Source organism: Gallinula chloropus, assembly GCF_964237585.1.
Source record: "Gallinula chloropus genome assembly, chromosome: 14".
Lineage (NCBI taxonomy): Eukaryota > Metazoa > Chordata > Aves > Gruiformes > Rallidae > Gallinula > Gallinula chloropus.
In genome coordinates, this window is record NC_140099.1 from 12,754,117 (window position 1) to 12,770,653 (window position 16,537).

At 43.3% G+C, this 16,537-nt stretch overlaps 1 protein-coding gene across 1 annotated transcript in view; it reads left to right on the forward strand.

The window, feature by feature from the left end:
* Positions 1 to 15,996, forward strand: part of CLMN (calmin) — a gene marked incomplete at its 5' end in the record, with an annotated part of 74,130 nt that extends 58,134 nt beyond the window's left edge. The window contains 9 exons of the mRNA XM_084270507.1: positions 154 to 246; positions 1,509 to 1,699; positions 3,443 to 3,636; positions 4,639 to 4,721; positions 6,575 to 7,885; positions 8,846 to 9,024; positions 10,346 to 10,406; positions 12,534 to 12,595; positions 15,628 to 15,996. Of these exons, the coding sequence (XP_084126633.1) occupies positions 154 to 246; positions 1,509 to 1,699; positions 3,443 to 3,636; positions 4,639 to 4,721; positions 6,575 to 7,885; positions 8,846 to 9,024; positions 10,346 to 10,406; positions 12,534 to 12,595; positions 15,628 to 15,784 (2,331 nt within the window). The 3' untranslated portion in view covers positions 15,785 to 15,996. The remainder of the gene's footprint in view (positions 1 to 153; positions 247 to 1,508; positions 1,700 to 3,442; positions 3,637 to 4,638; positions 4,722 to 6,574; positions 7,886 to 8,845; positions 9,025 to 10,345; positions 10,407 to 12,533; positions 12,596 to 15,627) is intronic.
* Positions 15,997 to 16,537: the final 541 nt, after the last annotated feature.

A 16,537-nucleotide genomic window follows, 5' to 3' on the forward strand; every position in this document is an offset into this window, starting at 1 on the left:
CATTAACACAAGATTTCAGCCTTGCTCTTTGACTGGCCAGCCTGTGACAGAAGTGTTCTGGACATACCCAGGAGTCTCAGCTCAAGCCAGTGCATTTTCTGCATTTACCTTACAGCTTTGAATCTGGCTCTGAATCTGTGATCTCTCCTACAGGTGAAGCTTGTTAGCATCGACGCAGCAGAAATAGCAGATGGAAATTCCTCTCTGGTACTTGGACTAATATGGAATATAATCTTGTTTTTTCAGGTAATAAAACTTGAATAATCATTAAGTGAACAATTTTCATGGTATCAATCTATTCCAGCTTTTTAAATTGATTTTTAGTCCTAAAGAACATAATTAAGAATGTTAAACCTGAGCTTTTCCCTCTTAATACACTCTAATTTTATATCTGCAGCTGCTTTCATTTTACTTCATTGGACCTATTTTGGTGTAAATATGAGACAATTTAAGCCTTCGTTTGACTTGGACCAGAATTAGAGATTCAGATTACTTCTTTCCCTTCTCTCCTGTGCCTTCTCAGGGTTGTGCTCCAGATTCCCTGGATCTGAACCAACGTCTCAAGTTTGGTTCCAGGTCACAGTTTATTTTCAATCATCTTTTCTGGATTTGGTCCAGCGTGGTGGGAAATTCCACGTAGAATCAATGATCTCTGGAGACTTACTCAATGTGGCAAAAATTCGCAAGTGAGGGAGGGGACCAAATGAAAGATTGTGAAGGGCCTGGAACTGATAAAACTGATTTGAGCCTGCAAATTTATTTAGCCTCAGGCTTAGTTTCAAACTGCCCCTTAATATACTTGTATTTTGAAAATGTCCTTCTAGACAATACAAATTCTAATGCACAAAGACAGATGGAGGGAGGGTGACTGTGACTCTCCTAAGACTGTGAAGCTCTCTCATTCTCTTGGGGTCATTTATAAAATGGCCAGAGGTTTAAAAAACAAACTCTCAAAGTTTCACTGGGTTTTCTCTCCGTGGCTGATCTCCCCAAGCTGAGCAGTGGTGAACAGCACCACTTCAGCCAGAGGGACTCGAATCAGAGGTTGTATGTCCAGAATCTGCCACCGCAGCAGCAGAGGGCACAGGAGACCCAAAAGCAGCAGAGGGGATGATTTGGACTCAAATATCAGTGCTACCAGGACAGGAGCACTGCTGCTCATCATCATTTCTTAGCTAAAAATGTTTCATTCAGGTGAGCCATGAGAAGCTAAAGAAAGATTTTAGTTTAACTTTTCTTTCAAGGACATGCTTCTTTGCTTTATATTTAATAGGAATTTGCTCAGTTCAGCCATAACTGACTCCTTGCCCTCCCTGTTTCATGGGGCTGCCAGCTGGCTGTCACGCCCATGCAATACACATCGAGGGTTAAAATGGACAGGTCTATAATTACCTCTTAAAATTCACTTATGGCACTGTTATCTTTTAAGTTTGCATGCAAACAAGCACTGGGTTCTTCATGCAGCCAGTGTTAAACCAGAGCACTGCATGTTTCCCCTTTTATTACAGATTAAGGAGCTGACAGGTAACCTCAACAGGAACTCCTCTTCCTCCAGCCTGTCCTCTGGGCCCAGCGGTCCCGAGTCAGACATGTCCCACCCCAGCACTCCCAGTGTGGAGAGAAACATCTCTGTTACTGTGAAGGATCAGCGGAAAGCCATCAGAGCCCTGTTGTTCTGGGTTCAAAGGAAAACCAGAAAGTAAGCTAAGAAACCCTCATGGAAAAATGTGGTTTGCCACCTGCCCTTTTGAAGCTGAATCGCTTTTCTGTCTCGTCACCTTGTGCTGTGGCTTTTTCTGGTTTTAAAGTTTGCAGCCCAAGGTCTCTGAAGGGGGGTATATCACTACAGTACAGTGGCTGTGTGACCTTGCAGCCATGTGCACTGCTGGCTTCGTGATTTGAGTGTTAAATGTTAACTTGCACTAATCTGCTTGGTGCTGTTTAAAACAGGATCGTTCCCTCCTCGCCCTACCCCCTGGCTTTCATGCCGTCTGTTTTATATCTTTTGCTAATTAAAAAGGTAGGCATAAACAAGGGCTGAACTGGAAAAAAAAAATTGAAATACTTTAGCAACAGCCTTTTATATTAAGCAGCCCTGAGGGAGCTTCTCTGTGTGCTGCAGAGTGTCATGAAGGACAGAGCCCCTGCTAGAGTCCCTCTTTTCCGAGAATTAAAGAGGGGAAGAGGTAGAATCTTTGGTCAGTTCTCATCATCATGTAACATTTGGATCCAGTTCCATTGCTCAACACATCTGTCTCTCTCTCTGATAAAAAACCATTTCTTTCACCAAAAGCATTTTGTCTCATAAAGCTTTAACCTGGGAGGGTTACTCTCTGGTTAAACAACTGTACTGCGTAAGTGCTTGGAGCATCTTTGACATCTATTGTTACCTGAAGCAATGACTGCCAGAGAGTTTTAAAGAGGGCACGAGTCAAACTTACTTGTACAAGTTGGATAGCTGAGTATTTAGGACTTTTGTCTGTTGATGGATTTATATGTCCAGGTTTGCCCGTGAAAACAAAAGTGCTGTGTCTGGTGTTGATGATACAAGTTAACATCTTAAATACTTGGTCCTGTAGGTCACATCATTGCTTGGTTATCTCCAGTGAAGCTAAGAGTGCTTGTCGTGCAGATAAACTTGGCCCATTGGGATCCAGTGCAGACCATAGAGGAATCAGAAATTTAGTCTCAAAATAACACCAATAATGTCATTTGCAGGGAGGTGGTACAGGGAAAGTGAGGGCTGGAGAAGTTAAAGCCATAGGCTTTTCAGCCCAGTCAAAGAGTACAAATTGAAAACTCCTAGCAGAAGAAAATTGTTCTTGAAACTGCACTAAAAATATAATAGCATCATTATAATCCTGTTATCCGAAGACTTAATGCAAAATATTCTATTCTGGGGGCTGTGTTTCATTGCAAGTTTGATGGTTGCTTTTTCCTCCACAACTTTGGGCATCTAACACACTTGTGGTTTATACATGTACTGACACCGTTTGCATTTGGCAAAGCACAGCTTTCTCCTATAGAAGGCCAAGTACACAGGAATGTGAATCATTTATGCTTATGTTTTTAAATACTTAAGTGTTGGCAGTCTTCCTAAACTATGGCATTAAAATGCTGGAGAGCAACAGAAACAGGAATCTCAGAGACATTTGGTTTTATGAACGTTAAATGTGGTTGCTGAGTTCTTGAGGGCTTTGTTTTTACTAACGGCTTCCTACAAGCAGATAGATGTCAGCTGTTAGCCACACTGATCCAGTTTGTGAATCCTTGTGTTTTATGAACGTGTTTTGTGTGTTTCAAAATCCAAAAAGATCTCAAATGTAACGGTGCAACTCGGCAATTTGACTTTTAACTTTCAGGAGTCTTTGAAAATGACGATGCCTTTCCTTTGAATTTTGTAAAGCAACCACACGTGTAAACTCTGTGTAATTCTGTTCAGGTACGGTGTTGCAGTTCAGGACTTTGCCAGCAGTTGGAGGAGCGGCCTTGCTTTCTTAGCTATCATAAAAGCAATAGACTCTTCTTTGGTAGATGTGAAGCGAGCACTGGAGAAATCAGCTCGAGAAAACCTGGAGGATGCTTTCAGCATAGCACAAAACAAGCTGGGTGTTCCTCGGCTCCTAGAACCAGAAGGTAAAACGCCTACATCAGCTCTGTTGGGTAACACTCAAACTATAATGAATTCATGACTATTGCATTGTGATACCTACCAAAAACCTCCCAGTGATCAGGCTGTTGATGTGATCAGTGAGTCGGGATGATTGATAATAACAATGAATCATTCGCTGGCTCGTGGTTGTGTGCTTCTCATTGTAACTTCCCATCTGCTCCTTGGGGCAGAGATCTTACCGTAGCTGTAGTTGTGTACACTGGTCCTGGTTAACATTTAGATGCTATGTGACATCTGCATTACTAGTGGGCATTACTTGCCACCCTGTTGTGCTGAGGGGGGTCTCAGTGCACTAGCACCATTTCGTAATGCCTACAGTCTGCACAGACAGAATGTCTCTCCAGGATGAGGTGTGAGTCTGCAGTACCAGGAAAAGGGATAGGTATCTATCCAAACCTGTTTGCATCTCCTGGTTTTCCCTTTACAATGCATATGTACACATACACATATTTGTATATCTAAACGTAGGCATATATGTATGTATATAAGTATATGTATAGAACCAGAGCTTCTGCTTGCAGTCATTTTTACTGAACTCATTAGATGGGTATTAGACCTTGATTTTGTGACTGAAAGCACAGAATGGTTATTTGTGCTTTTGTGGGTCACCTGTTAGAAGGCTGGGCCACCCTGCTAAAAATAAACCTCTGTGCTATCACTCAACAAGACCACTGGCTGGTGACAACATAAATGACAGTATGCAGGTGGATGGAAAGGGACCCTGGTCAGCGTTCAGTATGTGTTTGGAAATAGGAAAAACTTAATGTGAGTAAGAAGCTGAGAACTCTCTTGGAGTACCATCAACAGTAAAAAGGATTCTACTCTCCCCTGTCAGAGAAGGAAAAGCATTCGTGTCTGTTATTTCTCTCACCATAAAGGCAGGATACATTTCTGGCAGTCTCATCCTTTGCAAAAGTGTTTTAAAATTGTGTGTGGACTCAAGCCCCTTGTATCTGTCTCCATAGATATCATGGTGGAATCACCTGATGAACAGTCCATTGTGACATATGTGGCACAATTTCTGGAACACTTCCCAGAGCTGGAAGGGGTACGTATTCAGTCCTGTGTCACACCACTTCTAAAACTTGCTTTGTACTTTAAAAGTCACATATTGGTGTATCTGTGTTCTAGGTTTCTTTCACAGAAGAGACCAACACCCACAAGGTATTTACAATAAACCCCAGACTTTGTTAAATCTGGAGAAATGGGCTGTTGTTGGTGATTGGTAAAATGCTTTAGGTAGAATGGTGCTTTTAAATGTTTACATGCAGTTGTAACTTTCAGGCATTAGAACGGGTTACACAGGGCTCTACAGCTTCGCTATGTGAGTCTTTAATACAGCTGAAATTTATCCCTTTCTCTATGATGATTCATTGGACTTGGAATTTTGTTTTGACTTCTGTCTTCTCAAGTTTGAGGGCCACAGTCAATCTTAATTTATCAGGTATCAGACACAAGATACCGGAGGCTGCATCTTGTCAATGCAGAGGTCAAAAGGACTCGTTGTAAGCATGAAATAAGCTGAAGCTTGAAGGACCAGGATCTTAATGAGGACTTTTATCAAAAGTAATCAGGGACTGATGGTGTCAGGGATCAACAAAGGTGTTTTGGAGAAACAGAGGAGACAGAAAACTCAAGGAAAAATGTGGGAAGTCCTAGGAGGAAATCTGCCTAAGTTGAAAAAGTGTTCTGGAGACCTCTCATACTTGCATATAAACCTAGTTCAACATAGTTGTTTTGGTTTGAAAGGGTCCCCAGGGGACTTGGTGTCCCTTGAGTATCTGGGCAAGTTCATGTGCTAGACTATGTGCATATAAATGATGGTTCCTACACATGTATGTATTTTGTATCTCATAAAATGGGTGGGCATTGCTAAAGTCACTGGAAGTAGAATTATTATAATAATCTTTTTCATAGTTTAGATGAGCAATAATATTTATTGGTATTTAAACTTGTGGGCATTTTAATGGGCAAAGAAAAAGCCTACTTTTTTAAAGATATAGTCTGTTGGAACAAACTAATCCTGTATATTAATGTATTTCACAGTGAATTTAGTAGATGTGTTAGCTTTAGGGAAGTGATTGTGCCCCCATAGTCAGCACTGGTGAGGCCACACCTTGAGTGCTGTGTTCAGTTTTGGGCCTGTCTCTGTAAGAAAGACATTGAGGTCCTGGAGTGTGTCCAGAGAAGGGCAACCAGACTGGTGAAGGGGCTGGAGAACAAGTCTTATGAGGAGAGGACCTTGCTGCCAACTATAACTACCTGAAGGAGGCTGTAGAGGTGGGTGTTGATCTCTTCACCCAAGCAACAGGTGATAGGATGAGGGGGAATGGACTCAAGCTGTGCCAGGGAAGGTTTAGATTAGACAATAAAAAAAAATTCTTCACCAAAAGGGTTGTTGGACATTGGAACAGGCTGCCCAGGGAGGTGGTTGAGTCACTGACACTGGATGTATTTAAAAGACAGGTAGATGAAATGCTTAGGGATATGGTTTAGTAGAGGATGGGTACAGTTGGACTTGATGATCTCAAAGGTCTGTTCCAACCTACTGATTCTGTGATTCTGTGATTTATTGCCTGAGTTTGGGATGGTGGCAAACAGCCAAGTGAGTTGCCTCCACAGGTGCAGCAGGAAGACATGAATACATTAACGACTGGGGAGTAGGCTTGTCTGAATTCTGATCTTCCTGTACAAGTGGCTTCTTGACATTGAGCTTTGTTCAAGTCAGTTGCCAAATTGGTTTCCTTACTTTCAAAATAAGTGAGTCATTAATTGGCCCTTCACAAGGTAATGGAGGGATGGACTAAGTAGTTATTCTCTCTGTAGTGCTTGGGAAATGTAAAATGGTATCTGAGGTGATATCTAATGATTTCTCTTTTAATGGTGTCTCATCATTTACAGGAAGACTTTACGTATCCTGACAAGGAGCTTCCAATTGAGTCCACGTATGTCCACATCAAAGACACACCTTCAGAAAAGGAAGGCAAAATACTGATTTTAAGTGAAAGTGAAGAAAACATGTATACTGTTAATCACGAAAGGAGTCATCCTGCTCCTCCAAAGGTTCATATTCATGACACCCCTGAGAGAATCCCGTTGGAAACCATACCTGAACAATGTAACGGGAAATCGAGTCAAGCGCTGGGTGATTCACAGGAAACGTGTGCAGAGGAGCCTCAGAGGCCTACCTCCCTGAAAATCACAGGATCTGTCAGTTTTGAATCCAATTCCTCTTGGGAGGTTCTAAGTGATAAATTCATGCAAGGTGATGGAGGCATATCTGATGATCCCCTGAAACAGAATGATGACTTTTCTCCAGCTGTTCTGACAGATCAGAAAAATTCTGTTGACTCTTTTGAAGACTACTCTGAAGAATTAACTAAAGAAACCTCTACTGAGTATGACAATGAAACTAAGAGCCTTTCAGCCAATACTTCTTCTTTGAGTCCGCTATCCTGGACTTCAGGTATACTTACAGATGAATCTATAAGTAAAGTAGAAGAAAGCAAACCCCAGACTTCAATTCTTTTACCAGAAGATACCTCAAAACAGGAAGATACACATAAGTACATTCTTCATCTTCTAAATGAGGAAATACTGAAACTTCCACAAAATGAATATACAAAGCAATCACCTGGCTTTGAGACAACAGAAGTGAACAATTGTTCACTGAATGGTTCTAATCTCAAAAGCCAAGAACTATCTACACAGCATGAAATATCTGATGACTCTCTCTCAGATGTACCTAAAAATCCAGAGGACCTGGACAGCTGTGATGAAGTTGAGCCTTCAGCTGAAGTGCTACCCAGTTCTTCAAAGGTATCTGTAATACCACATGATCTCTTTTATTATCCACATTACAATGTTCCCATATCAGCAGTTCTGAATGCTTACCTTGAGCCTTGTATTGAAGATTATGATACTGGAAATGACAAAGATTCCTCTGAACCAGAAATGGATGTTTTACATGAGAAGGCCTTACCAGAACAGAATTACAGGGAAGATTCTCCAGAGCCAGACTCTAAGCTAAGTGTCCCTCCACTAGAAATAGACACTGAGAATGGTGAGGAGGAAACAACAGATATTAACAGTCACATGAATTCTTCTGATGAAAAAGAAGTGCCATTACTAGTAGAAGAAGAGTTAGAAATTGAAAAAGATAGCCAAAAGGCCACCAACGATCAAGATTTCACTATTCCACATCATCCTGAGGTACTTTGTTTTTTTATTACAAACATTTCTCTGTGTATAGATGGGGGATTAGCATCTGACCTCAGTGGGTTTCATTTGAGAAATATGTACAGTGTGCTTGGCTTCCGGTCCCGTAACGCTGTTTGCCACAGCCCTCTGCTGGAGTGATGGGAATTGCAGGTCCCTGAGCAGACAGGACATTAAAACACAGAATAAGCCATACTACTAATAGTACTGCAAAAATGTGAATTTTAATTCTGCTTTCAAGTAGCTTAAGGCGCAGGTATTTGTAAAGAGATGAACACAAGTAGTAGTATTGCTGATGTAGAAAGGATGTATTTTTTGTCTGAAACCAAATAAGTTTGCCTACAAAAACTTAAACCAATTTAAGTAAGATAAATTACATGGCTAAAATGAAGGCTTGTCTACACTGGAGGAGGAGAAAGGTAGGGAATTTTTGATAATTATACTGAGCATTGGATTTAGGCAAATTGCTACTAGGTCTTTTCTTGCAGACAAGAATTTGATGTTGGATTGTTTTACACATTTTCCAGTGCAGTAACTTTAGACAGTGTTTTCAGGAATAATTATGCATTTAATGTTACTCTACATGTTTCTTAGACAAGTTGCTTGGACATGTTTAGGTCCTGACACTAGAGTAATGATGTGAATTTGCTCTTAGCTTCAAAGACTATTTGGGGATAGATTAAGGAAAGCCTTAATGGATTACTTGCAAGAACCATGTCATGTCATGACGTCATATGTAAAAAGAACTGGCAACTAATTGTATGTACGTTGAACTGATGATACTTTATAGCTTAAAATGATTTTAAAGAAATGAATTAATTTATATTCCCTTTAGTGAGACTTTCAATCTTGTACTACATTCAATTGAGCATCTGAGTAGGCTGCAAGACTAAGATACTTGAAAGGGTGGGGAATCAGTCTTGCCTAATGCAAAGTATTTCTTAATTTCAACAGGCCATAGTAGAACATGTAGAGGATTTATCAGTAGCCATGGAGGAATCAGAAAAAAGTAATAATGAGGAGGAAGACGGGGAAAGTATGATCAAAGAAGACTTGCAGATCTCAGAAGCTGCCACAACTACTCTGTCGCAAGAGAAACTGGAAGAAATTGCTGATTGTCAGGAATTTACCAGGTATTTCACATTAACTTTGTCTTAAATACACTTAACTGGTATCAATGCCTGGTCTTCTGAAGTGTGCCCTGTGCACTGGGTGTTCTCTGCAGGGTCTTTTAGGAGCAATGTAGTGAGATTCATTGGCTTCTTCCTGTGTTTCCCTTAAACATGCCAAGTGATTCGCTTCACAAGCTTTGCTACAGAAAGCCCAAGTGGAACCCCAGTGCATTTTGAACATGGCAGTGTTTTTCCAACAGGAGGGGTATTTTGTAACATAGATTAAATAATCCATGTGCATTGTGGCACTGTGGAAGCATGACACTGATTCATTCTGGTAGATATTTGTTTTCTGTCTGTGAGCAAGTGAAGAAGATCATGGTAGGTTGGTCATGGCTGGCCACCAGGTGCCCATCAAGCCACTCTCACTTCTCAACCTCAGTGGAATGGGGAGGAGAAAACAGGATACAACCCCATGGGTCAAGGTAAAGGCAGTTTCATGAAAGAAAACACAGACCATGTGTGGGAGCAAAGCAAAAAAACACCAAAGTTTTTACTGCCGAGCACAATATCATATGATATGGAATATGCCTTTGGTCAGTTTGGGTCAGCTGCCCTGGCTGTGTCCCCTCCCAACCCCTCCTGATCAGCACCAGTCTGCTGACCTTTGGGGGGTTGAAGCAAGAACTGCTCAGCAATACCCTAACCATGGGAGTGTTACCAGCACCACTGTAGCTACAGATGGGAGGGCCCAGTGCTGCAGGGGTGCGGTAGGGAAGTGAACTGCACCCCAGCCAGATCCAGTTCAGAGACACTCCGCCAATCTTACTCCACTTGCTTCTGCGTCCTCTTACATACTAATTTAGTTCTTGGGTAATGAATTTGAGTGGGGCACAGACACACAGACTGCAATTTGTTGATGCTTATCACTATAGCACTGTACTGAATGTGAAAGGTTTGCTTAGAAACCTTTGTCTCCTTCAGGCTTCCTGCTGCCTATGAAGTCTGACAAATTTTTATTTATACAGACAGACATAAACCTTGTGGTATACTCTCACTTAAATGTAAATGATGTCAAATGTGCAAAAACCCCATCAGACACCATTTTTCTGAGAAGATTCTGATTTGAGCATACTGACTTCTTAGTGTTGGACAGATTTTTCCAAAGCAATCTGTTATGTTACTGATGCATTCAAGTCCATGTTCTCATACATGCAACAATGCATATTTGTGGCTTTGCACAGCTGAAAACTAGTATTTACAATTGTAGTGTCTCTCTTTGAAGTCAAACTAAATCTTAAGCTTTATCAATTTAAAAATTTGGCTTTTACGTACATTTCAGAACCAGTGACAGTGATTCCAGCATCTATCTCCGAAAAAGATCTCCTAATACTTCTGAGGAGGTAAGTATGTGGAAATTTACCTATCACTGTTTCTCGTTCACGTACTGTAAAAGTATATAAAGCTCTGTGATAATACAGAAGCCCTGTGACTTCTAGTCATTTCAGGCATAGCTGAAAGAAAAGCTTTACTGAACTCACCTAAACATATGGAACTGAACCTTACTGAACCTCAAACAAACCCACAAAGGACTACCCAAGGCTTATATTAAATCTCTTGTAACTTTGAGGCTCACTTCATTACAACTACAGCTGCAACAGTTTGCTGCTTTGAAGGTGCCTGTATTTGGTGCTCCAGTTTCTTATCGTTTGTGCACCGCCTGTGTGTTTGTTGGTGCCCTGGTCACAACCCTGCAGAAATGCTGGGTGTCTCTCAAAGTGCACTTTTTATGAGAGATTGGGTTCTTTCCCTCTCCTAGCCTTCAAAGAATTTTAGTTGTAATGTGAAACTGCATCCTTAATGGCAGACATGATTCAGACTGGTTTCTTGAGAGCACGCTATACAAGTGAGCTCTGGATTTTTATTTTCTAAGTCAGAAGGAAGGGAAAGCATCAGCAAGCTGGACACACTGAGCAAGGATTGGACTATGGGTCTTTTCACCACAGAATGAAATTCTGACTGTCTTGGAGTTTGAAACAAATGCTGCCACCACAGTTCAATGAAATAGAGGTTTCACAAACATGCTTTACTTTTGCCTCACTGTCAGAGTTACTAGAAACATATATGAATGAGGCAGCTTGTCGTGGTTTAGCCCTGGCTGGAGGCCAGATGCCCACCGAAGTCAGTCTATTACTCCCCTTCTTAGTTAGACAGGGGAGAAAATATATAAGAGGCTCAGGAGTTAAAATAGGGACAGGGAGAGATCACTCTGTCAACATGGGCAAAAGAAACTCCACAGAAAGTGTAGAGGAGAAAAACTACTCTACTTTATTACACTACACTACAACTACAGAGAACAGTGAAGAAAACAGAGTTGAGAGCACAACCAGATCTTAAAACAAACGTACCCAGATCTTAAGACACCTCTAACATCCCTCCCAGCTCCCTTCTTAGCAGACTTCCCTTTAGCCATGATTTCACTCCCTTCTTCCCCCCGATTGCAGCACGGGGGGCAGGGACTGGGAGATGGGGTTTTGGTCAGTCCCTTGCAAGGTGATTTCCTTCTTGGCTGGGCGGGGGGGGGGGGGGGGGGGGGCATTCATTCCACACCCTCCCCCTGCTGCACCATAGGGTCTCACCCACAGGAGATAGTCCTCAGAAAACTTCTCCAACTTGAATCTTTTCCCCAGGGCTTTATCTATTCACAAGCTGCCCTGGTGTGGGTCACTGCTATGGGTGCAGTCATAAATCACAATGTCTCTCAGTCCCAGTCCTCTGTGGGGTCACCAGCCTCCCCCAGCAAACCTGTTCTGATGCAAATCTCTCTCTCACTCATCTCTGTGTCTCTGATTCTCCTCATGGCTGCAAGTGCTGGCAGGGGCTGTTCCAATGTAGGGTCCCCGCATCAACTCTATGCCTCCACCTGCTCAATCCAGCGTGGAGCCCCTCCACGGGCTGCAGGTGGGGTCTCAGCCTTTTCCATGGGTTTCTCCAGGGGCTGCAGGGGCATCTTTCTCTACGGCACCTGGGCCGCCTCCTACCCCAGCCCTGTTCCGGCCTTGGTGTCTGCACAGCTCGTGACATCTTCTCTCTCCCTTCTCTGGTGGCAAAATGCAGCTGCTTCTTGGTTGTGTTCTCCTGTATGTAATTCTCAGAGGTGCTGTGACTATCTCTAGCCGCGACTTTGGCCTTGAATTGCTCATTGTTTATAGTTTAGGCTGGCAGAAAAACTGTAACTGCTGCTTAAAGAAACTGTCTCAGCAGCACAGCCTCACAAAACTGCAACACAGCTTTATTCAGTTGAATGAAAGTCATTGAAAGCAAAACAAAATCTCATTTCACAACTTTTTCCTTTTCTATGTGTGTACCAGATTGCAGTGGTGGATCTGCTGGCAGGGAGTAAATTTATCAGCAAACTTTCATTTTATTGGAGCGAATGTTAGACAGACTATGCATAAAATACACACACAATGACCATCTTGGTGAGATGCTGAATTTTTTTTATATAATCTCTTCCTGTTTTGTTTAAGGAAACCTGTGGTGTCAACGAGCAGAAGACGACAGATATGGGTGAAAATCCATTAATCTCCAGGTGAGTCGTTCTCATTCAGACAAGACCTTTTGCAGGGAATATGTAACTCCTAGGTACTTTTAACAGTAGTAGAATGGTAGAGACTGGCTGCATGTCTTGTGTAATAGTTTGGAGTCAGTGTTTTCCTCAGCTGTAAGATACAAAACTTCTCTATTGCTTGATCTCCCCCCCTCGACTGAAATGCTTTTACTTCACTTGAGAGGAAAGACTTCAGCTCTCAAAGCAAGATGGGGAGCACTTTCCCCAGATGGTGGTTATTTCAGACCAATAAAAAAGAGTGGGAGAACTTCAAGTATGAGGCCCTCTGGCAGTGATGACTCTTTCCAGGTTTGGAAGACTGTCAAGACAATGTTTAGTGTGGTCAGTGCAAAAGAAAAAGATGATTTTTCAGTGGAGTTCTGGCTTCTGCTAGAACCCATGAGTGTTTATCGTATGTATGTGCATTTAGTTTAGACTTAAGGTGATGGAGCCTGAATGCAGAGTGTGTAGCCTTTTGGCATTAGTGCCTTCATGTCTGTAAGAAATGAGGATTAAGTTTTACCTAGTAACTCCAAAAAAATTCTAGTTAAAATGATGGTTGCATTTAACAAGTCGCCTTCCTAGTCGCGTCCCTACAGGTGCTGACAACATCCCTATATTCTTCCCAGGTGCTCAGACCCTGTTTCCACAGTTCATAAACCTTTTGCTTCCCTTTGAGTTTACTCATTACCTCCCTGCTCATCCACGCAGGTCTTCTGCCTCTCTTTCCCAATTTCTTACTCAAAGGGATGCACCTATCCTGTGCTTGGAAGAAGTGCTGTTTAAATGCTACCCAGCTCTCACAGGCTCCCTTTCCTTCTAACAGCATAGCCCACAGGATAGCTCCTAATAGGTTGCGGAGGAGGTCAAAGTTAGCTCTTCCAAAATTCAGGGTAGCTATCCTGCTTTTTGGCTTGCTTCTTCCACACAGGATCTTGAACTCAACCATTTCGTGGTCGCTTTGTCCTAAGCTGCCCCCGACTTTCACCTCCCTAACGAGCCCGTCCTTGTTAGTAAGAACAAGGTCCAGCACCCGCCCTCCCCTTGTAGGCTCCTGCACCATCTGTAGCAGGAAATTGTCTTCAACATACTGCAGAAATTGTCTGGATTGCGTATGACTGGCCGTGTTGCTTGCCCAGCAAATATCAGGGTAATTGAAGTCCCCCATAAGGACAAGCGCCTGGGATCTCGAGGCTACTACTAGTTGCTTATAGAAAGCACTATCAGCCCGCTCCTCTTGATCAGGGGGCCTATAGTACACACCCACAACGGTGTCACTCATACTAGCGTGACCCTTGATTCTTACCCACAAGCACTCGACTGATGGTTCATCTTTCCCCAGGTGGAGCTCAATACATTCCAGCTGCTTTCTAACGTAAAGAGCAACTCCTCCACCTTGCGCCCCTATCTTTCCTGAAAAGCACATAGCCATCCATGACAGCATGCCAGTCATCCACATCGACGAGATGGGACTGTCTCCCAGCCCTCCTCAGGGTTCGGGTCACTCCCATTTATCTGACTAGGATGGGACAGAGGGACCGTCTTCAGTTTTGAGGTGTCTTCCTGGCACTCTTCCCTCTGGGATGCCAGGGAGCTACTCCACCAGTCAATCTCCTGCTCACATTCCCTGATAGCTCTCACTCTGTCGAGCTCTTCTTTTAGTTCCACTACCATGCATAGCAGATCGTCCACCTGCTCACACCTCACACAGGTGAGGTGTTTGCCTCTTTTCCCTGGCAGCAGCAGACTCAGGCATTCCCTGCAGCCAGAGACCTGAACCGCGGCATCCCTAGGCAGGCCCTCCAACGGGGTTGCCCCAGTTGTGTAGGGGGAACCTCTCTGCCTGGTGGAGACCATGGTTCAACTGTCTGAGCGTAGAGCGGACAGGAGGAATCCCTTAGCTCGACCTGTGTACTCTGCGAGCACCAGCTGGTCCGCTCAGTTTACCCTGTGAGCCAGAAGGGTGGGCGAGCTCTGCCTATGCGAACTGCCGTGCAAACTGCCGTGCCCGTCCTGTTCGCAGCGCTCCCTCTTGTATGGAAAGGCATTATCGCTGCCGCCCTTACTCCGCCCCCGAGGAGTCACGCCTGCGTGCAGTCTCAGGGAGAAGCAATGGCTGCCCCCGGCTGCGTCGCGTGGTCTCTCCTTTTTATTCTGTTATTTTATTTGCCCTCGCGGATCAGTGCCCGGGGGCTGCTGCTTTCAGGAAGGGTCCCTCGACAGAGTCTCCCACTCAAGAGCCCTTCTCCTCAGCAAGATGTATGCCTCAAGCCATGCCCCAAGCCAGAAAAGGGAGTCATTGAAACAGGCCAAAAAATTTATCCAGGAGTAAAAAGGAATTCTCCCAGAGAGTAATTCATATTGTACCATAAAATTACTAAAAGAGAGTAACCATCTTGGGCCTTCTCAAGTCAGACGTTTTCTCGTCCTTGTGAGAGCTCGGTGCTGGCAGAACCCACTGGGCTTTGCCCTTAGGAATCGCAGCTGGAACTTTGGAAAGTTGGAATTTTGGAGTTGTCCTCCAAAACCCCAACTGCTAGCTGGTTCCTGAAGGTCTTGGGCTGCTTCTGTTTCATGTTCTGGTGTCTGGCGTGTAAAGCTTTGAAAGCAGATGATTTGGGGAAAGCACGTCAAGTCAGATAGAGTGTGTAAGGTAAACTGTGACAATGTGGTGTGTGCTGTGCAGAGCTGTTTACTGTCCTGAATATAAAAAATCATCTTTTTCACTGATGGAGATCACCTTACACCAAAGGGCTGTGCTGTGTGTTTAAACTTACTGAGACTTTGTCCACACTGTTCAGAGAACTAATTGCTGCATCTTGGCTCTAAGGAAACACCCTGCTAAAGCCCATTGTGCACCTCCTGGCCCAGCTGGGACTCCAACTGATGAGATCAGAATGGTTCATTAACCTGCTGTCTTTTAGTCCACCCTCTGATCTTCACAGGAAATATTAACAGTAAGAGGGTTTCTTTTTCTTTTTTCTGCCTCTTACCAAATTCTCTCCAATTTTCAGGAAGAAAAAGGATCTGGAAGAAAGTGAGACCCCAGCACCACCAACTCATGAGATTACGATTGCTGAGCAGCCAGAGCTATTTTACTACATCATGTTCTTCTGGGTGCTGGTCTACTGCCTTTTACTCCTTCCACAGCTTTTTAGCAACAAAGTTTGATCTCTGTGAGGTGTGGAAAAATAAAGGACAGTGTTTGGATTGCTCTGTGTATCTGCATATGAATAAGTTCCTTCAGGTGAAGCACAAACAGAAAAGTAGGACCTGGTATTTGTGTTTATTATCAGGTTGTCCTCAATTCCTCTACTGTTGTGCTATGACAGCGTCTAAGCACATTTTATATTCTGATAATTGTGTAAATATATATACAAATGACCCAATTTAGTAGATGCGATTTTGTACATTTGTGCCTTGCTTTATAAGATGCTGAATAAACCCAGATAATTATCAGTAGGAATAAGAACAATTCAGAGCTCTAGTCTTCAAAAATGATTCTTCTGGCTTCGTTTACTCATGTAGGGCCTGAGAGCTGTGGAGGAGGGGTGGACCTGACCTGCCCACGAAGCTGGCCCACCTGCAAGGGCAAGGCTAGAAATGCTTCCCATGTTTTCTGTGGAATTGTTTGAGAGCTGGAGGCAGAGCAGAGCTGCAGGTAGCGGAACATGCTGACCCCAGGGATTGATTACAATCCAGTGGAGCAAGAAAAGCAGGCTAAGGGGGTTTTTTGGGTAGGGGAGTTCGAGGTTTTTTAGGATTTACATTCATTTTTATCCTGCACCTTTTGTTACGTTTTACTTGCAGGAATAAATTGGGTGTGGGGAAGTGTGAAAGACCTACATGCTAGCTGCTGCTTAGGAGAAATGGTATGGGAAATCTTAGTCCAGAAAATTCTATAGAGAATACCTGAAGAAAGAC